The 23,134-nt window shown below is 44.9% G+C and overlaps 1 protein-coding gene across 1 annotated transcript in view; it reads right to left on the bottom strand.

Moving 5' to 3' along the window:
- The window catches only part of LOC126233427 (uncharacterized), a 511,079-nt gene that overhangs the window by 415,282 nt on the left and 72,663 nt on the right, over positions 1–23,134 (bottom strand). Inside the window, exon 2 of the mRNA XM_049942864.1 lies at positions 9,531–9,732. Coding sequence (XP_049798821.1) covers positions 9,531–9,732 — 202 coding nt within the window. The remainder of the gene's footprint in view (positions 1–9,530; positions 9,733–23,134) is intronic.

Here is a 23,134-nt window from a genome sequence, read left to right on the forward strand (position 1 = left end):
ACGGCCTTGGAAGAGCCAGTCCTGACAAAACTCTACCATCTGGTTAGCAAGATGTACGAGACAGGCGAAATACCCTCAGACTTCAAGAAAGCAGATGTTGACAGATGTGAAAATTACCGAATTATCAGTTTAATAAGCCACAGCTGCAAAATACTAACGCGAATTCTTTACAGACGAATGGGAAAACTGGTAGAAGCGGACCTCGGGAAAGATCAGTTTGGATTCCGTAGAAAAGTTGGAACACGTGAGGCAATACTGACCTTACGACTTATCTGAGACGAAAGATTAAAGAAAGGGAAACCTACGTTTCTAGCATTTGTAGACTTAGAGAAAGCTTTTGACAATGTTGACTGGAATACTCTCTTTCAGATTCTGAAGGTAGCAGGGGTAAAATACAGGGAGCGAAAGACTATTTACAATTTGTACAGAAACCAGATGGCAGTTATAAGAGTCGAGGGGCATGAAAGGGAAGCAGTGGTTGGGAAGGGAGTGAGACAGGGTTGTAGCCTCTCCCCGATGTTATTCAATCTGTATATTGAGCAAGCAGTAAAGGAAACAAAAGAAAAATTTGGAGTAGGTATTAAAATCCAGGGAGAACAAATAAAAACTTTGAGGTTCGCCGATGACATTGTAATTCTGTCAGAGACAGCAAAGGACTTGGAAGAGCAGTTGAACGGAATGGACAGTGTCTTGAAAGGAGGACGTAAGATGAACATCAACGAAAGTAAAACGAGGGTAATGGAATGTAGTCGAATTAAGTCGGGTGATGCTGAGGGAATTAGATTAGGAAATGAGTCACTTAAGTAGTAAAAGAGTTTTGCTATTTGGAGAGCAAAAAGACTGATGATGGTCGAAGTAGAGAGTATATAAAATGTAGAGTGGCAATGGCAAGGAAAGCGTTTCTGAAGAAGAGAAATTTGTTAACATCGAGTATAGATTTAAGTATCAGGAAGTCGTTTCTGAAAGTATTTGTATGGAGTGTAGCCATGTATGGAAGTGAAACATGGACGATAAATAGTTTGGACAAGAATAGAATAGAAGCTTTCGAAATGCGGTGCTACAGAAGGCTGTTGAAGATTAGATGGGTAGATCACGTAACTAATGAGGAGGTATTGAATAGGATTGGGGAGAAGTTTGTGTCACAACTTGACTAGAAGAAGGGATCGGTTGATAGGACATGTCCTGAGGCATCAAGGGATCACAAATTTAGCATTGGAGGGCAGCGTGGAGGGTAAAAATCGTAGAGGGAGACCAAGAGATGAATACACTAAGCAGATTCAGAAGGATGTAGGTTGCAGTAGGTACTGGGAGATAAAGGAGCTTGCACAGGATAGATTAGCATGGAGAGCTGTATCAAACCAGTCTCAGGACTGAAGACCACAACAACAACAACAACAACAACAACAACAACAAGAATTGTGCGATCTCTAATAACGAGTTACCAGGTGTTTTAGTAACCGTGATAGTAATTTGCATCTTAACTGACTGCTATACAGAGCAAAGTTCTCTAATGGTCTCTTGCTGTAAAAATTTGTATAGTCTAACGATAGTAGTGACAAGGTATTAGAGGACTTGAAAGCCAGTGACTTACATGGATTGCATAAAAATCAGGTGGAACGCAATTCAGGTCGTCCGGATACATTTGAGAATGACAGTACACGGAAGATCTCTTGGGAGGTCTAGCGTAATAAATTAAGCTAAATATAAAAGAGTATCAAATAACATACCCCTTCAATAAAGACGGAGGCTTGCAACTGAGCACAGTATTGAAATGCGGGCATCACGAAGTTAAATCAGACGCGGCATACCCGGGACGAAACATTGCTCTGTATGGGGTCTGTCTGAACACCAGTGACGTCACAGCCAGTATCATGAATATACAGGGTGTTCAAAAAATGTCAGTTTTCCTACAGGAGGCAGTATTAGTTAAAACGAGAGGAAAACTTCCCATAACATCTCCAGGAAACAATACCTGCTGTGGGCCAGTGCATCCTCTCATGTCATCTACACTCAAGAGCCAAAGAAACTGGTACACCTGCCTAATATGGTGTAGAGCTCCCGCGAACACGGAGAAGTGCCACAACACGACGTGGCATGGACTCGACTGATGTCTGAAGTATTGCTGGAGGGAACTGACACCATGAATGCTGCAGGACTGTCCACAAATCCGTAAGAGTACGAGAGGGTGGAGATATCTTCTGAACAGCACGTTGCAATGCATCCCGGATATGCTCAATAATTTTCATGTCTGTGGACTCTGGTGGCCAGCGAAAATGTGTGTTCCTGGAGCCACTCTGTAGCAATTATGGCCGTGTGGGGTGTCGCATTGTCTTACTGGAATTGCCCAAGTCCGTTAGAATGCACCATGGACATAAATGGAAGGAGGCTATTAGTCAGGATGCTTACGTACGTGTCACCTGTTAGAGTCGTTCTAGACGTAACAGGGGTCACATATCACTGCAACTGCACACGCCCGACACCATTACAGAGCCTCCACCAGCTTGAAGTCCGCTGCTGATGTGCAGGGTCCATAGATTCATGACACTGGTAGTGTCCATATTCGTGCACGCCCATCCACTCGTTACAAGTTGACACGAGACTCGTTCGACCAGGAAACATGTTTCCATTCATCAACAGCCCAATGTCGGTGTTGAAAAGACCAGGCGAGGTGTAAATTTTTGTGTCGTGCGGTGATCAAGGGTACACGAGTGGGCTTTCGGCTCTGAAAGCCCATATCGATGACGTTTCGTTGAATTATTTGCACGCTGACAATTGAGGATGACCCAGCATTGAATTCTGCGGCAATTTGCGAAAGGGTTGCACGTGTGTCACCTTGAACGATTCTCTTCAGTGGTCATTGGTCCCGTTTTTGGAGGATCTTTTTCCGGCCGCAGCGATTACGGAGATTTGATGTTTTGCCGGAATCCAGATATTCAGGCACACTCGTGAAAAATGGTCGTACAGGAAAATCCTCACTTTATCGCTAACTCGGACATGCTGTGTCCCATCTCTCGTGCGCCGACTATAACACCACATTCTAACTCACTTAAATCTTGGTAACCTGCCACTGCAGCAGCAGTAACCGATCTAACAACTGCACCAGACACTTGTTTTCTTATATAGGCGTTTTCGACCGCAGTGCCGTTTTCTGCCTGTTTACATATCTCTGTATGTGAATACGGTCTAATGTCGGTGTTACGGGTCCAGTTTCTTTGGCCCTTCAGCGTGTATGTTACATAGACACAACAGACAATGCTGCATATGGTCACCACTCATCCTAACACATCCTTCAGCGCCTCTTCGCATTGAATCACGCAGTCTTCCAAATGCACATGGCTCTATTCGGATTGCATCACCTTTATTACTCACGTGCGCCTGTAACGTCTGTAAATGGTCGATTATTGGGGCATACACCAACGACTTTAAACGTACAGATAAAAAAACAGCAAATTCAGGGTCGGTGAACGACAAGGCCACGCTGCCATACCTCCTCGACCAATTCCCGACAGAATCCCTAACGTAGTGCGTAGGCAGCACAGCCACAAGTGACTGATTTTACACTGCTACAGTCGGTATCAGCGCCAGTTCTAGTGTCCTGTAAATTACAAACATTCAGACATACGAAACGAACTGGATCAGAAGGACAGCCTGCGTCACCAAATACTACACATTACTCGTCAGAAGCAAGGCGGGCCGTACCTTAAGATGGGTTAGTTTTCGGAAGTATAATTATGGGGACTTATCTACTATTTTTAAACATTAGTACTTCCTGTAGGAATAAGGGACTCTCTTTTTTAAACACTCTGTTCGCGGATGAGACCAAAAACCATACGGCACACTTTCAGTTCCAGCGCAAAGAAAAGAAACAAACAAAAAAAAGAAAAACCGTCCGAAAAGGCCTTGAAGTCTCAACGGTACCGAACGTCCGCGGTGTCGTCCTCAGCCGTCACTGGATATTGATACGGGGGGGGGGGGGGCATGTGGTCAGCACACCGCTGTCCCGGAGACATTGTCAGTCGTCGTGACCGGTGCTGCTACTGCTCACAAGGGAACCTCCCCATCGCACCCCCCTCAGATTTAGTTATAAGTTGGCACAGTGGATAGACCTTGAAAAACTGAACACAGATCAATCGAGAAAACAGGAAGAAGTTTTGTGGAACTATGAAAAATTAAGCAAAATATACAAACTGAGTAGTCCATGCGCAAGACAGGCAACATCAAGGAGAGTGTGAGTTCAGGAGAGCCGTGGTCTCGTGGTTAGCATGAGCAACTGCGGAACGAGAGGTCCTTGGTTCAAGTCTCCCCTCGAGTGAAAAGTTTATTTTCGCAAAGTTATGACCTGTCCGTTCGTTCATTGAGGTCTCTGTTCACCGTAATAAGTTTAGTGTCTCTGTTTTGCGACCGCACCGCAAAACCGTGCGATTAGTAGACGAAAGGACGTGCCTCTCCAATGGGAACCGAAAACATTTGATCGCAAGGTCATAGGTCAACCGATTTCTCCACAGGAAAACACGTCTGATATATTCTATACGACATTGGTGACGGCATGTGCGTCACATGACAGGAATATGTTGTCGACCCATCTAACTTGTACATTTGGCGAATGGGTAAAAAGATTCTTCTACCTTGCCCGATTTAGGTTTTCTTGTGGAATGTGATAATCACTCCCAAAAAAGTGATGAAAACATAAGAGTTTGTCACTTAAACTGCAACAAATGAATGCATCAGTTTCTCAGTCGCACAGTTTTCCCTGTGCTCTGTCAAAACATATGTTTTTAACGTTTTCAAATTTTTCCGTGTGTAGACCGTCAAATCCTGCGTATGTCCAAGCAAATCTGAACATGTCCTGGAATTTTGGAGAGCGAAGTGCATTATGTGTGAGTGCCTGAACTTTGATAATTGTCTGAAAATTAAAAAAAAATTAAACTTTTCTCTTGAGGGAACACTTGAACCAAGGACCTGAACTTTGATAATTGTCTGAAAATAAAAAATTAAACTTTTCACTCGAGGGAAGACTTGAACCAAGAACCTCTCGTTTCGCAACTGCTCACGCTAACCACGGGACCACGGCGCTCCTGAGCTCACGCTATGCTTGATGTTGCCTATCTTGCACATAGACTACTCAGTTTGTATATTTTGATTTTTTTCATAGTTCCACACAACTACTTCCTGTTTTCTCGATTGATCTGTGTTCAGTTTTTCAAGGCCTATCCACTGTGCCAACTTATAACTAAATGTGAGGGGGGTGCGATGGGGAGGTTCCCTTGTCAGTGAAGTAGCTCATCAACTGGCCTCACAAGGGCTGAGTGCACCTCTCTTGCCAACAGCCCGTGGCAGACACGGGCGGTGACCGATCCAAGTACTAGCCAAGCACGACAGCGCATCACTTCTGTGATCTGACAGGAACCGGTGTCACCACGGCGGCAAGGCCAGTTCCAACACGTTAAGTGCAAAACCGAGGCCTGGCATCCAATATCCCACTCACTTATAATCAGGTATCCCGCTACAGGTACCCTGCTGGGCCATTACATCCATACCCCACCTTCTACGCACCTTAATGCCTTTATCCATACTCTCCTATCAGAAGTTCAACCAGCTGCCTCCACCCAACGATGAAATTCGTTCCGTCATATACCATTCTTAGCCACAACGCTCCAGCTCACACCTACCTTCCATTTTCTGTCCTCCACCTTCTTCTTCCTCAACTACTTTTAGATGCTATTTACGGCTGGCTCCACATGGCCCCATAGAAATGCACAGTTTACCTTTATCATGAACACATTTTCATACACCACCAGCATCGCCATAGTAACATAGCAGCATTATTATCATTAATAATTACATTTCAACTGTATTATAGAATCAACTAAAAATTCTTGAGAGTCGCACACATGTACACCATATTTAATAAAATAACATTTTTAATCTGCTTTTTATATATTTTAAAACTTTTGTGATACAGGTTGTTCCGAAACTTAATTACTGCAGGAGGTAGAGCATGCCAAAACAAACCTATTTCCATATGAAACATATGGTCTCTGAAGTCATCTTGTAATGATAGGGAACATTTTGTTAGTGGTGCTGATATATGCTGTTGTGTCGGTGTCGTCGACTGGGAATGTGTACTCACATGCAATATCAACAATTCCCATAACGAGATTTTCACTCTGCAGCGGAGTGTGCGCTGATATGAACCTTCATGGCAGATTAAAACTGTGTGCCAGACCGAGACTCGAACTCGGGACCTTTGCCTTTCGCTGGCAAGTGCTCTTTTTTATCTCGTTTTGTTCGTTTACGATCGTTGTATCTGCTCGTGGTGCATGTCTCTAGACATCAGTTTCAGGTCGTCGTTGATCCATTAACTCAGGTTTTTATTATTACAGAGGGCAGCTACCCCTCTGACTGAAACGCTGAGTTACCGTACCGGCACCATCTGAGCTATCCAAGCAAGACTCACGCCCGTCCTTACAGTTTCACTTCTGCCTGTACCTCGTCTCCTACCTTCCAAACTTTACAGAAGCTCTCCTGCGAACCTTGCAGAACTAGCCCTTCTAAAAGAAAGGATATTGCGGAGACATGACTTAGCCACAGCCTGGGGGATGTTTCCAGAATGAAATTTTCACTCTGCAGCGGAGTGTGCGCTGATATGAACCTTCTTAGCCATGTCTCCGTAATGTCCTTTCTTTCAGAAGTGCTAGTTCTGCAAGGTTCGCAGGAGAGCTTCTGCAAAACTTGGAAGGTAGGAGACGAGGTACTGGCAGAAGTGAAGCTGTGAGGACGGGGCGTGCAGCGTGCTTGGGTAGCTCAGATGGCATAGCACTTGCCCGCGAAAGGCAAAGGTCCCGAGTTCGAGTCTCGGTCCGGCACACAGTTTTAATCTGCTAGGAAGGTTCAACAATTCCCATGTTTGGGCACATTAGAATCGAAGAGGTACCCGACCTCGAGTTCATCAACAGCGATTAGGTTTTAATGTGTGGGGCTGAATTTTCGGTTATAGGTTGATTGGACCATACGTTCACCCATTCCACCTCAATGGAGGAGATATCGAATCTTCGTGGAATACGTGTGGAACATATGTTGCCAGAACTGCTGGAGGATGTACTTCTGAAAGTGCTTACAGCACGATGGGACGCCAGCCCATTTCAGCATTGTTGTGAGGGACCATCTGAGAGCCACCTTCGGGAATCGATGGATCGGCCGACATGACCCTGTGGTCTGGTCACCGAGGTCACTTGACCTCACGTCTCTGGATTTCTTCCTCTGGAGGCAAATAGTGTTTGAAGCCAGAGACCCCATCGCTGGAATAGCCGTCGCTGTTGGTACCATTGCAAGCATGCTAGCAATCTTCGAACGGGCTTGACAGTCAATGGCCCAACGTAGTACTGCGTGCATACTGGCCAATGGTACCGCATTCGTGCAGTTTCTGTAAACGACACTGCTGTCATTAGCGTGCTAAACTACTTTCTGTGTAAACCTCCCTAGCATCAGAAGTTCCTGTCAGGGCCCACACATACCATAACTGAATATTTTTGTTTTGATGCTCTCTACCTTCTGTATTAATTTGAAGGAACAGTTTCATATATCCCTGTTACACACAACGTTTGTCTGAAAAGCCGTTTTATAAAGAAAACGAAAACAGACGGCAGTCATTTGCCACTTGACAATGGCCTAGCAGCACCCTCCTGAAAACTCGCAGATATATTTCAGGAACGACATCATGGAACACCTCAGGCCGCTTTTCAGTTTCGGTCACACACTGTTATCCACCATATGTTATATGCATGTCATGGACACAGGAAAATTTTACCAGGTAACGATGTTCGAAAAATGTAGTAAAAATACAAGTAATATTTACAAACTTCCGTTAAGAGTTACTTACATAAATAAAGAAACACAGTCTCAAAAGTATGATATTTATCAACAACGTTTGGTCATGCAGAGTTAGATAAATGGAGTGTCAGCAGGAGAGGACTATCCAAGGAATACACAAAATAAAACGTGAAAGAACCATGGGCAACCATTAGCCTAAAACATCTCTAATCTGTGAGAGCTGTAGGTTTTTCTAATCAGTTGCGCTAATGACTTCTATTACCTTTGTAATTAGATATCTTGTAAATTTTCGATATACTGTTTGTTTTTCAGTTCGAGCTGTTCGTTCAAATGGAATTTGTTTCTTTAGACAATGTGAAGAACATTTCTATCTCTCGTATGAGATCCATGTATCTTCTATGTTAACTTGGTACTCCATGCACCTATCTCTTCATGACCCGCCCGGTTAGCCGTGTGGTCTAACGCACGGCTTTTCGGATTGGGAAGGAGCGCCTGGTCCCCGGCACGAATCCGCTCGGTGGACCTGTGTCGAGGTCCGGTGAGCTGGCCAGTCTGGGGATGTTTTTATGCGGTTTTCCAACTGCCTCGGTGAATGCGTGCTGGATCCCCGTATTCCGTCTCAGCTACACTATGTCGGCGATTGCTGTGCAAACAAGTTGTCCACGTACGCGTACACCACCATTACTGTACCACGCAAACATAGGGGTTACACTCGACTGGTGTGAGACGTTCCCTGGGGGTGGGGGAGGGAGGAGGGCGCCAGGGGACGAACCGCACAATAACCCTGAAAGAGTGGTTCGGAGTGGGGTGACGGAGGGGTGAAGTGGACTGCGGTAGTCGTCGTTGGTTTGTGGACCACTGCGGCTGCGGCGGGGCTGGAGCCTCTCTGTCGTTTCTAGGCCCCCAGTTATCATACAATACAATACAATATCTGCGTGACAAAATATTGTTGATAAATATTATATTTCTGACATTGTTATGTAATTATTTATATTAACAATACTTTGTAAGTATTGCTTGTCTTATTACTACAAGATCCAAAGCTCCTTTCCACCTGAAATTTTCTTGTGCCCATGACGTGCGCACAACAGGTGCTGCAGAAGGGTGTTTGGCCGAAATCGGTGGCATAATAAAAGATAAACTAAACAGGAGACTAAGTTGGTACACGATGTATTTCTGCATTTTGTAAAAAGCTGTGGCACACAGTCAACAACAAAAGATATTGCGGATGTATAACCACTTGATGCTGCTGAAGGTGTGAGGATATTTTATTCAGCCATATCTCCTCGAGACCGGGCATTTATTACACTATCTCTCTTTGCCCGTTCACTAACAATAAAGTGAGACAACCTGCTTTTGCATACCTAATCACGAACACAGAAATACTTTGTGGGAGAACAATGTTACAGTCGTACTGGAGATGTCAGTGATCGTGCAAATGTTTTTTTTTAAATAGTTTTTTTCGGCACAGTAACATAAAATGAATCACAGACAATGTCGATTCCTCAGTGATTGGATAAACTGATGCATGCGTGAAGCTGGCCGGTGACGCCCAAACCTGTGGTTTCTTATCGAAATTGTGGGTGACTGCGCTGGAAAACAAACTATTTCCAAATCAAATAAATTTGTTGGAAATTGAAGTGTTGTCCCTGTAATGGCTCCAGTTGTAGAAACAGGCCTCGCGGGAAAGGATAGCGTACCTGGACAGGATGTCGACCTTTTTGTGGAGGATGTTGATCTGCTCGTTCCAGGCGGCCACGTGGAGCTGGAACGTGTCCCAGACGTGGGCGCGCTCCTGCAGGTTCTTCACGTTGCTGTCGATGCTGGACAGCGTGGTCGCCGTCGTCACCATCCGGTGCTCCAGCTTCCCCAGGTACAGCGTGTTGAACTTCTCCAGCGACTCTGCAACAACACGCCGTCTGCTACAGACAACACACTGGTGCGAGCACGTCGTGATTAAAATAGACGGACTTCGGTGAGATTCCAGGGCCGGTTCTGACGGTGGGGAGGCAGGGGGAGTGGCGAACGATGCCACCTCCCAAAGCGGCAGGTTTCTGGGGGCGGTAAAATTTTATGTTTTAGTATGGTTTAAAAAGGATGAGTTAAAAAAGACTGAAAGTTTTGCTCAAATAAAGTGGTGTGTGCCACTCGGGGTAGCCGCGCGGTCTTGGGCGCCATGTCACGGATCACACGCTCCCCCGGTCGAAGGTTCGAATCCTCCCTCGGGCGTGAGTGTGTGTGTTGTCCTTAGCATAAGTTAGTTTAAGTTGGATTAAGCAGTGTGTAAGCTTAGGGACCAAGGACCTCAGCAGTTTGGTTCCACAGGACTTACCACAAATCTCCAAATTTCCAAAGAGGTGTGAAATAAGTTGGAAATACAAATCACTCATAAAATCCAATGTCTTACTGGAAACTATCTATGCTATAGTGAAAAAGATGAGAAAAAAAGCATTGGAGTTAATCATTTTGGGCACGTCTTCAAAAATCGCAGTGACAATGGTCCCAACTCAGTTTCTATCATACGCTTGCACAACGCTTCAAATGTACGAATGGAAGTAAAATGAACCGCAAGATAGCTGTAATTGGTGACTTCTTTGTTGTCACAACCGTTATCGCTACATTAAAACAGCATCCTCAGGCGAAAACAGTGTCATATTAGTGTACCAAAACGCACCCAACGTTCGTGGTTAAAAATCAAACCCCTGAAGAGGGGAAGTCGTAAAAATAAATAAAGCTGGACATCGGGCGAAATACTGCTACACCCTTGCAACCGCCACAGGTGCGGCAGCGTACTATTCACCGCGATGCCTTACTTTATTTTGACGACTTCCCCTCTTCAGGGGTTTGATTTTTGACTAAGAACATTGGAGGCGTCTTGGTGCGCTAATGTAACAGTGTTATAATTCACCTGACGATACTGTTCAAATGCTGCGAAAGCGGTTGTGACAGTAATCACCAATTACAGCTTCTTGTGGTTCATTTTATTTCCATTCATTAAGAAGTTCAACGGCAGCGGCTGCACACATTACAAAGTTCTATGTGACTTGAAATTTAGCTGCGTCAGCTTGAAAGCCCCTAAATAAACGAAAAACTGTATTACAAAGAAATAAAGATAAATGTGAGCATATGATGGCCAAACAGTTCTTACACAGCATACACAAACTCATATAGCAGTATCTCTGACAAAAGTACTTCATAATAAATGAATAAATAAGGAATAAGTAAAATACGCATTGCCTGTCACATGCCATTGCTTTTTTAATCCAGTCATTGCGATTAAGTGGCGCTTACACGTTGATAGATGGATGGCTTCCTTCCCTTAGCATTCCGTCTCCTTTTGATTTACCGCTAACACCATTTACGCTGCTCTTCTTCTTGCTACGCTTCTTTACATTAAATTTTTATACTTTCTGTAACTTCTTCTACGTCTTCGGTCATTGCCTTTTCTTCTTGAGCGTTGAAGCTTAGATGAATAGACAGTAATATGAAGATCATACGGCAAAAACCTAACAAATGTTATTTTGGAGTTGAAGCATCTAAACTGCAGTGCATGAACTGTTTATCCAATTTCGCCGTAATTCACACTGTTGGCGTTCGAACAACTTTAGTTAGGACTTAATTGTCACTTCTCGCTACACTAAATGAAAGTACTTCCCAAACTACATGTTTTGAGCCATAAATCGTGGTCGTGCCTTGTCGTAAAACACTCCTCCTAGAGATCATATCATAGCCATTTTTCCTTTACGTACTATGGCCACGCTAAATATGCACTGGTGATTTAAATTTTTTTCCAGCAAAAGAAGCAGTTATATGTAAGTCACTCGCCGTCTCATGACCTTCCACTTTGTACAGCAAAAGTGCCGGTCTTAAACGTCGACAGTTTGGCATTCAGCTGTGCTACAGGTCTCGCATCGGACGTCCACTCCTGCTGAGGGTACAACGAAAAATGAACAGATTTTTAGTTACATATTCTGCGAGTGGTATAATTTTAGTTGGCATAATTAATTTTGGATTTGTAACTGTATTACACCGTGTAAGTTTCACTTGTGTTTGACTGAATGGTTCTGGTCTTAAAGACGTATTCACGTCAAAAAGACGTAGGAGTACCTGTGATGTGTGAAAATAAGACGTCATGGGTGAATGAGATTGTGAAGAAGGTTGACTATGTCTAAAAATAGGGACGGAGCAGGTGTGGGGTGGGGGGAAGGAACGGCGCTTGAAATTTTCGTATGGGGCAGCAAAATCCTGGGTGAAATGAGGTGTTATTCTCTCATGTGCTGTAGTTGGTGACTCAAATTTTCCGTATATATTTTACTTTTCGCCTCTGTCCTTGTTGTTGCTTTGGTCTGGGCATTCGGGAGCTCCAAGGTTTAAGTGTTGGTTTAAGTGTTGACATATACAATATCATATAAAGAAAATTATACTGCTGAATTCAGGCTAATTATGACCCCTGTAACACCTTTTTAAACAATCGGTACAGGTAAATGGCTAAATATAAGGTAATAAATGGTTATATGAAAGACAAACTCTCAAAATGTTTTTTGAACATGCTGCCGATACGTTAATTTGCTAAACAGGCGACAAGGTAGCCACCGACTGTAGTCGCTGTAAATGGCGAAGAACCAGACAGGGAAAGCATTTTGTGTTCTGGAAATTGTCAATCGTGAGTGAGTATGAAAAGAGCGGCACGTTTCACGATGTACCATCAGATTACAACAGCAGAGTGAAATGGTACAAGAAAACCGAGGAGGATGACTGACTGTGAGAGTCAAAACGTTTGGGCCGACCGGGAGTGTCAGAACAGACAATGGACCGTGTGAGGGACGTGATATTCCGAAATCCCACGAAGTGTGCGGTATTGAACATTACTCAGCCAACGGTGCTGAAAATCCCTCGCTAGCCACACAAACTGCAGCTCCCTAGTAACCCATGACGACAGATTCCACCTGCAGTTCTGTACTGATATGCACAACCACCGTGAAAATGACGATTTCGCAAGCAAGCTAATTTTCAGTAACGCAATAACTTTCTCGCCTTCCAGAAAAGCTCAGCCGGTACAACACACGCATATGGGGCACAGAGGATCTACATACAAGTGTCGAACGCGTCCGTGATTCCGAGAAAGTTTACGTGTCTGTTCCGTGTCCACCAAGACAGTCAGCCGTCCTCTTCGCTGAGAGAACTGTCAATGGTATCAACTATATCGGCATATTGCTCATGCCACGACTTGAAACTGGCTGCAGCGGCACAACCTTTTAACAAGATGACTCTCCTTGGCGCTTGCTGGACTTTTTCTTGTGGGGTTACATCGAGGATAACGTTTAGGGTCCACATCTGCCGGGGAACCTCGAAAACTTGCACACCGCGTCCCAACAGCTTTTCGGCAGTTCTTCACGTCACTCATCGTATGCTGGTCGTGTATGTGCCGAACTGCGCTGCCGACTAAAACTGTGTGTCACGTGACGAAGCTTGGATACTTAGAACATTTATGAACAGTGTATAAAAGGCTTTTAGAGCTTGTCTTCCACATACTGTATCATTTATAACTTAGTTCTCGGTCATTTATCTCTACCATTTTTTTGAAATGTTAGATCACGTTGGCCTTGTATATTACCCAAAACAAACAAATCTGTCTAGGTGCGAGTAGGACTTGCGTACTGATGGTTCCGTACAAATTTACACTACAGGCCATTAAAATTGATATACCAAGAAGAAATGCAGATGATAAACGGGTATTCATTGGACAAATATATTATACTAGAACTGACATGTGATTACATTTTCACGCACTTTAGGTGCATAGATCCTGAGAAATCACTACCAAGAACAACCACCTCTGGCTGTAATAACGGCCTTGATACGCCTGGGCATTGAGTCAAACAGAGCTTGGATGGCGTGTACAGGTACAGCAGCCCATGCAGCATCAACACGATACCACAGTTCATCAAGTGGCCGGCGTATTGTGACGAGCCAGTTGCTCGACCACCACTGACCAGACGGATTCAATTGGTGTGAAATCCGGTGAATGTGCTGGCCAGGGCATCAGTCGAACATTTTCTGTATCCAGAAAGGCCCGTACAGGACCTGCAACATGAGGTCGTGCATTATCCTGCTTAAATGTGGGGTTTCGCAGGGATCGAATGAAGGGTAGAGCCACGGGTCGTAACACATATAACGTCCACTGTCCAAAGTGCCGTCGATGCGAACAAGAGGTAACCGAGACTTGTAAAGAATGGCACCCCACACAATCACGCCGGGTGATACTCCAATATGGCGATGACGAATACACGCTTCCATTGTGCGTTCACCGCGATGTAGCCAAACACGGATGCGACCATCATCATGCTGTAAACAGAACCTGGATTCATCTGAAAAAATGACGTTTTGCCATTCGTGCACCCAGGTTCGTCGTTGAGTACGCCATCGCAGGCGCTCCTGTCTGCGGTGCAGCGTCAAGGGTAACCGTAGCCATGGTCTCCCAGCTGATAGTGCATGCTGCTGCGTACGTCGTCGAACTGTTCGTGCAGATGGTTGTTGTCTTGCAAACGTCCCCATCTGTTGACTCAGGGATCGAGACGTGGCTGCACGATCCGTTACAGCCATGCGGATAAGATGACTGTCATCTCTACTGGTAGTGATACGAGGCCGTTGGGCTCCCGCACGGCGTTCCGTATTACCCTCCTGAACCCACCGATTCCATATTCTGCTAACAGTCATTGGATCTCGACCAACGCGAGTAGCAATGTCGCGATACGATAAACCGCAATCACGATAGGCTACAATCCGACCTTTATCAAAGTCGAAAACGTGATGGTACGCATTTCTCCTCCTTACACGAGGCATAACAACAACGTTTCACCAGGCAACGCCGGTCAACTGCTGTTTGTGTATGAGAAATCGGTTGGAAACTTTACTCATGTCAGCACGTTGTAGGTGTCGCCACCGGCGCCAACCTTGTGTGAATGCTCTGAAAAGCTAATCATTTGCATATCACAGCATCTTCTTCCTGTCGGTTAAATTTCGCGTCTGTTGCACGTGGTGTAGCAATTTTAATAGCCAGTAGTGTAATTACGTGCACGTATAGTTTATCCATTCCTGGATCGATAGTCTAGACGGCTTTTACCTGTTATCGATATCGATACTGGCAAGATATAGGTCTCAGAAATTCCAAGAAAATAATGTCATCCACATTGTACCGCAGGTCACTTGATAATGGCAATTTAACCGAAACAGTTTTATAGTGAAAATAAAAGAAATAAAAATTAATATCACACCATAGTGAGTGTGGACACTCCTTATAAATAGTTTCAAGAATGTTTTAAGTTTTAAATGTGTATTTTGTGTAACTTTGCATTTGCTATCTTAATTTCCCGGGAAGGACTGTGGAGACAATATTGGACTAATTACAGCACGCACAAGGACATTAAAGCACTCATTCTTCCCGCCGTCCACGGGGAAAGACATTGTAATACAGTGTCCCATAAAGGAGTTTACTCTGTTTGAAAATTAATAAGTTTTACAAAAATAACCAAAACCTATAAATTTTTATGTCACATACAGGGTCACGACATTACTATTGTTTTGCTGCTGAAGATCTAAACGTCCTACATCTGCAGACAAAACAGCGTCTGCAACGCTGGGGAACAGATCGACACATATGTGTTACGGTATTGATATGGATTCACACGCATACACAATCACGGCTCTCATGTTAACCAGCGCACGTGGCTCTATGGCGAAGACGATGTCCTTCAGGGTTGCCCACAGATAGAAGTCCAATGGCGTTAGATCGGGAGATCCGGGTGGGCATTCTACACTTTCTCGTCGGCTTATCCACCTTTAAGCAAATGTTTCCCCCGGAACCGCCGCACGTCCCATGGGAATGTTATGACGCGCAGTTTTGTTGAAAAAAAAAATCTTCGTCTCAGTACAGCTGGTGAACAGCTGGTACAATTCATTCCTGCAACATGGTAAGATACTTTACAACCGTCACTGTTCCTTGAAAGAAGAACGACCCTAGAAGTCCCTGACTGACATCCAACACCACATTGATAACCCAGGAAGACTGACAGCTCGTTCTTCCGTAATATAAAGATTATCTCTTGCCCAGTACACACAGTTGCGGCGATTGCTGGTTCCATTCAGTTTGGACGTCGTCTCATCAGACCAAACAATGACATCAGTCAACTGTACATCATGGAAAATTCACTTACAAAATTAAAGACGCCGGTCTGGATCGTCCTCATTCATCGCGTAATGCAAGCTTGGAAAGTACAGTTTCCATTTTTCTCGCTTTAGAATGCAGTGAACAATTGACCTGCTAACACATGATTCAAGCTCAGCTTGCCGTATGGACTTCTTTGGGAATATTGTGAAATCTTGTATTACTGCGTCCATCCCTCTTTCAACCGCTACTGATTTCGTCCTGCCACACCGTCCCTTCTTTAAATCATACACACTTCCTCCCCTTTCAATTCTGTCGCGTTGATTTCGTTATTGCTACACGTGACGGTGGCACAATATCAAACTCTGTGCCCCATAGCCTCTGCACTTTTCATGGTTTCACATTTCCAATAACACTTTAAGATCCACTGTCTTTGTTTCATCTTGTTATTCACGTGTAGTTGTATTGTATGTATTGTATTGTATGTCAACCGAGGACCTAGAGGCGACTGAGACGCTCCATCCCCGCCGCAGCCGCAGTGCTCCACAACCCCACGACGACTACCGCAGTCCACTTCACCCCTCCGCCGCCCCACACCGAACCCACGGTTATTGTGCGGTTCCGCCCTTCGTGAACCACAGTTGCCGCGCGGGGTAGCCGCGCGGTCCGGGACGTCGTGTCACGGTCAGTGCGGCTCCTCCTGTCTGAGGTTCGAGTCCTCCCTCTGGCGTGGGTGTGTGTGTTGTCCATAGCGTCAGTTAGTTTAAGTAAGATTAAGTAGTGTATAAGCTTACAACTCTAATTGAAGAAGTATCATGATGATCTCTCCATTGGCAAAAGATTCCGGAATAGTCCCCCATTCGGATCTCCGGGAGGGGACTGCCAAGGGGGAGGTAACCATGAGAAAAAGATTGAATAATCAACGAAAGGATAACGTTCTACGAGCCGGGGCGTGGAATGTCAGAAGCTTGAACGTGGTAGGGAAACTAGAAAATCTGAAAAGGGAAATGCAAAGGCTCAATCTAGATATAGTAGGGGTCAGTGAAGTGAAGTGGAAGGAAGACAAGGATTTCTGGTCAGATGAGTATCGGGTAATATCAACAGCAGCAGAAAATGGTATAACAGGTGTAGGATTCGTTATGAATAGGAAGGTAGGGCAGAGGGTGTGTTACTGTGAACAGTTCAGTGACCGGGTTGTTCTAATCAGAATCGACAGCAGACCAACACCGACAACGATAGTTCTGGTATACATGCCGACGTCGCAAACTGAAGATGAACAGATAGAGAAAGGGTAATGCAGTATGTAAAGGGGGACGAAAATCTAACAGTCATGGGCGACTGGAATGCAGTTGTAGGGGAAGGAGTAGAAGAAAAGGTTACAGGAGAATATGCGCTAGGGAGGAGGAATGAAAGAGGAGAAAGACTAATTGAGTTCTCTAACAAGTTTCAGCTAGTAATACCCTGTTCAAGAATCACAAGAGGAGCACGTACACTTGGAAAAGGCCGGGAGATACGGGAAGATTTCAATTAGATTACATCATGGTCAGACAGAGATTCTGAAATCAGATCCGGGATTGTAAGGCGTACCCAGGAGCAGATATAGACTCAGATCACAATATAGTAGTGATGAAGAGTAGGCTGAAGTTCAAGACATTAGTCAGGAAGAATCAATACGCAAAGAAGTGGGATACGGAAGTACTAAGGAATGACGAGATACGTTTGAAGTTCTCTAACGCTATAGATACAGCAATAAGGAATAGCGCAGTAGGCAGTACAGTTGAAGGGGAATGGACATCTCTAAAAAGGGCCATCACAGAAGTTGGGAAGGAAAACATAGGTACAAAGAAGGTAGCTGCGAATAAACCATGGGTAACAGTTGAGTGATGAAAGGAGGAAGTAGAAACATGTTCCGGGAAAATCAGGAATACAGAAATACAAGTCGCTGAGGAATGAAATAAATAGGAAGTGCAGGGAAGCTAAGAGGAAATGGCTGCAGGAAAAATGTGAAGACATCGAAAAAGATATGATTGTCGGAAGGACAGACTCAGCAAACAGGAAAGTCAAAACAACCTTTGGTGACATTAAAAGCAACGGTGGTAACATTAAGAGTGCAATGGGAATTCCACTGTTAAATGCAGAGGAGAGAGCAGATAGGTGGAAAGAATACATTGAAAGCCTCTATGAGGGTGAAGATTTGTCTGATGTGATAGAAGAAGAAACAGGAGCCGATTTAGAAGAGATAGGGGATCCAGTATTAGAATCGGAATTTAAAAGAGCTTTGAAAGTCAAATAAGGCAGAAGGGATAGATAACATTCCATCAGAATTTCTAAAATCATTGGGGGAAGTAGCAACAAAACGACTATTCACGTTGGTGTGTAGAATATATGAATCTGGCGACATACCATCTGACTTTCGGAAAAGCATCATCCACACAATTCCGAAGACGGCAAGAGCTGACAAGTGCGAGAATTATCGCACAAGCAGCTTAACAGCTCATGCATCGAAGCTGCTTACAAGAATAATATAGAAGAATGGAAAATAAAATTGAGAATGCGCTAGGTGACGATCAGTTAGGCTTTAGGAAAAGTAAAGGGACGAGAGAGGCAATTCTGACGTTACGGCTAATAATGGAAGCAAGACTAAAGAAAAATCAAGACACTTTCATAGGATTTGTCGACATGGAAAAAGCGTTCGACAATATAAAATGGTGCAAGCTGTTCAAGATTCTGAAAAAAGTAGGGGTAAGCTATAGGGAAAGACGGGTCATATATAATACGTACAACAACCAAGAGGGAATAATAAGAGTGGACGATCAAGAACGAAGTGCTCGTTTTAAGAAGGGTGTAAGACAAGGCTGTAGCCTTTCGCCCCTACTCTTCAATCTGTACATCGAGGAAGCAATGATGGAAATAAAAGAAAGGTTCAGGAGTGGAATTAAAATACAAGGTGAAAGGATATCAATGATACGATTCGCTGATGACATTGCTATCCTGAGTGAAAGTGAAGAAGAATTAAATGATGTGCTGAACGGAATGAACAGTCTAATGAGTACACAGTATGGTTTGAGAGTAAATCGGAGAAAGACGAAGGTAATGAGAAGTAGTAGAAATGGGAACAGCGAGAAACTTAACATCAGGATTGATGGTCACGAAGTCAATGAAGTTAAGGAATTCTGCTACCTAGGTAGTAAAATAACCAATGACGGACGGAGCAAGAAGGACGTCAAAAGCAGACTCGCTATGGCATAAAAGAGAAGTCTACTAATATCAAATACCGGCCTCAATTTGAGGAAGAAATTTCTGAGGATGTACGTCTGGAGTACAGCATTGTATGGTAGTGAAACATGGACTGTGGGAAAACCGCAACAGAAGAGATTCGAAGCATTTGCGATGTGGTGCTATAGACGAATGTTGAAAATTAGGTGGACTGATAAGGTAAGGAATGAGGAGGTTCTACGCAGAATCGGAGAGGAAAGGAATATGTGGAAAACACTGATAAGGAGAAGGGACAGGATGATAGGACATCTGCTAAGACATGAGGGAATGACTTCCATGGTACTAGAGGGAGCTGTAGAGGGCAAAAACTGTAGAGGAAGACAGAGATTGGAATACGTCAAGCAAATAATTGAGGACGGAGTTTTTAAAAGTGCTACTCTGAGATGAAGAGGTTAGCACAGGAAAGGAATTCGTGGCGGGCCGCATCAAACCAGTCAGTAGACTGATGACAAAAAAAAAAAACTTAGAGACCGATGACCTAAGCAGTTTGGTCCCATAAAATCTTACCACAAATTTACAATTTGAACCACAGTTGCCTCGGCGACCGTTTTGGATAGCGCCATTTCCCTATGCACGGTATACTTTATAAACGGCGGTACGCGAACAGTTTATAAACATAGCCGTATCGGAGATGTATCCACCCTTGGCCCGCAAGCCAATGGTCACCCCCTTTTGGATGTCAGATAAATCGTCCAGTACCGCGCTACGACAACCACTGCACTGTTTTATGCGCTTCCCTGACACGCTGTACGTACCCTACACTGCTGGTGTTGCTACCGGCAGTCTGTTAGTGGTTATTGCATGTTGACGTCGATCATAGACGGTGGTCTCATCAAAGTGATTGGAGCGTGTAAAAGTCTATATTTTGGTAACATGTTACTTTATTAAAATTGATTACCAGTTTCGGCTTTAACGGCATCATTTCATTCAAACGTTACGGCAGCTACAGGCAGGCGTGCAGTACTGACTACGCACCTAGGCACCACTACTGTAACTTTTATATCTGATGATGGTTGCAAAGGAAGTGGTAATTAATTTTAATAAGGTAACATGTGACCGAGACATAGACTTCTATATGGAATCATAATAAGTGGTATCCACAGCCATGCACTTCACAGTAGTTTGAAATGTACGTAGAAGTAGATTTCCGCAAATCGTGCCGGTCGCGGTTGGCCGAGCGGTTCTAGGCTCTTCAGCCAGGAACCGAGCTGCTACTAAGGTCGCAGGTTCGAATCCTGCCTCGGGCATGGGTGTGTGTGATGTCCTTAAGTTAGTTAGGTTGGTTGGTTGTTTTGGGGAAGGAAACCAGACAGCGAGGTCATCGGTCTCATCGGATTAGGGAAGGAAGTCGGCCGTGCCCTTTGAAAGGAACCATCCCGGCATTTGCCTGAAGCGATTTAGGGAAATCACGGAAAACCTAAATCAGGATGGCCGGACGCGGGATTGAACGGTCGTCCTCTCGAATGCGAGTCCAGTGTCTAACCACTGCGCCACCTAGCTCGGTTAAGTTAGTTAGGTTTAAGTAGTTCTAAGCCTAGGAGACTGCTGACCTCAAATGGTAAGTCCCATAGTGCTTAGAGCCATTGGAACCATTTTAACCGTAATTCGTTTCAAGCTAATATCAGAATGTTCGCTTTGAAAATTCCCCGTCTGATTTCTTTGCAATACTTGTCTTATCCGTCGTTGTTGGCTCTGAGCACTATGGGACTCAACTGCTGAGGTCATAAGTCCCCTAGAACTTAGAACTACTTAAACCTAACTAACCTAAGGACAACACACACATCCATGCCCGAGGCAGGATTCGAACCTGCGACCGTAGCGGTCGCGCGGTTCCAGACTGTAGCGCCAGAACCGCTCGGCCACCAGCGGCCGGCTATCCGTGGTTGTTCAGAAATGGCACTGAGCACTATGGGACTTAACTGCTAAGGTCATCAGTCCCCTAGAACTTATAACTACTTAAACCTAACTAACCTAAGGACATCACACACCTCCATGACCGAGGCAGGATTCGAACCTGCGACCGTAGTGGTCGCGCGGTTCCAGAGTGTAGCGCCTAGAATCGCTCGGCCACCTCGGCCGGCCCCGTGGTTGTGCTCTGTCTCTAATGACGTCTTCTTTGATGGGACGTTAAATCCTAATTTTGCTTCCTTCCATCTCCGGGACTCGAACTACCTCGAGATCGATCACCACTGCATTTGCAAGATTTGGCAGTGTCAGCAGCGAATGAACTGGACTGCGTGGATTTCATTATGTAAATGTAGACATCTGCAGCATAACCGAGTAACGGTAAAACTAAGTGACAGGTATGAAAATGCGATAAAACGTCGTAAAACATAGTATTAGCGCCTCTGGATCCAGGGAGAGGCTAATATTTCACAGGTGGAAAAACCAGCACCACCTCTTAAATGGCCCGTCCCACGCATACTTGAGGCGTAATCTGCAGTAGCTCATCTACTCCCCGTATTGTGCGTTACTAAGTCTTCTGAGAAGTCCACTTCAATCCCTGAATTACGTGTTCTAAAAAGGCAGTAGCGTACTAGCAAGGCGACTCTTGCGTTGTTATTATTTTTTTTCTTTCTTGCCCTCCTCCTGCGTGTGAATAATTTTGCCGCTAATCGCATAAGTCGTTCGTGAGCGGCGGAAAGATAAGACCTCCAGATACGAATTTATACGTCGCAACGTGGCCCGTGGCGGGGCGACATTATGATTTAGGGGCCTTTTAAGATCGCGTTACGCCCGTGAGCTTGTAATCCGTTATTTAACAAGACAGCTTAATAACACTGATGTGCTTTATAGAATTCGCCATTCGCGGGACACTTTTCTCCTTCACAAACTAGCGCCCTCGGGTGTCTCTCTCTCTCTCTCTCTCTCTCTCTCTCTCTCACACACACACACACACATACACGCACACAGTGATTTGGCAGTGGCGGCCGCTGTCTGTAGGGATCAGATGCTTATCTCGTGTAATCGATGGCACGGTGGTCCCACTCGCGGCTCGGATGACGCGGCATCCTGACACGGCGCATTAAGCGCTCGCCGCTCGCCGCTCGCCCTCGGCTTCGCTCGTTGTTATTCATGAATGGCGACGGCAGGCCCTAGCGCTAGCAGCTGCCGCCCCCGCCGCAGCTTCGCCCACGCCGTGCCTTCCGCCTCCGACCTCCTACCACTGCGATGCCAGCCTGCCCCCGCCGCTGCCTCTGTGCCGTATGCTAATGCGCTGACCTCCCACTGTTTAATGAATTATATATATATATACATCGAGACGAACACCGCTGCCGAACTGCCGATCGCGAAATAAGAAACCGCCGAGTTGCTGAGCGGGTGTCGTGGCCCTCGATCGCAAACGAATTGGTCCGGCTCGGCGGGGAATCGCGACTCGCCGACGGAGAGATATGGGAACACGGGCCCTCGGTTAGCCAGTCGACAGCCTCACAACTCGGGAACCTGGGAACAACATCGAGCACTGAAACGGATAATTAATTTAATAAGCGACACACAACAAAACAAGAAAGGAAGCGAGACCACGTGTGGCGCACGTGTTTATTTATGTATACAAATACCGTCCACTGTCGCGACATACACCGCATCAATTACACTTATTGACATTTCGGGTCTTGTGGAACCATTTTTTTGGACTATTTTAGAAGGTACCTTTGCACACGAATTTTTGCAGCCTTAACACAAAACAGTTTCGCACAATATAACGGGTGATAAAAAAGTCAATATAAATTTGAGAACAGAATAAATCACGGAGTAATGTAGATAGAGAGGTAGAAGTTGATACACATGCTTGGAATGACATGGGGTTTTATTACAACCAAAAAAATACAAAAGTTCAAAAAATGTCCGACAGATGGCACTTCA

Source organism: Schistocerca nitens, chromosome 1, assembly GCF_023898315.1.
Source record: "Schistocerca nitens isolate TAMUIC-IGC-003100 chromosome 1, iqSchNite1.1, whole genome shotgun sequence".
Classification (NCBI taxonomy): domain Eukaryota; kingdom Metazoa; phylum Arthropoda; class Insecta; order Orthoptera; family Acrididae; genus Schistocerca; species Schistocerca nitens.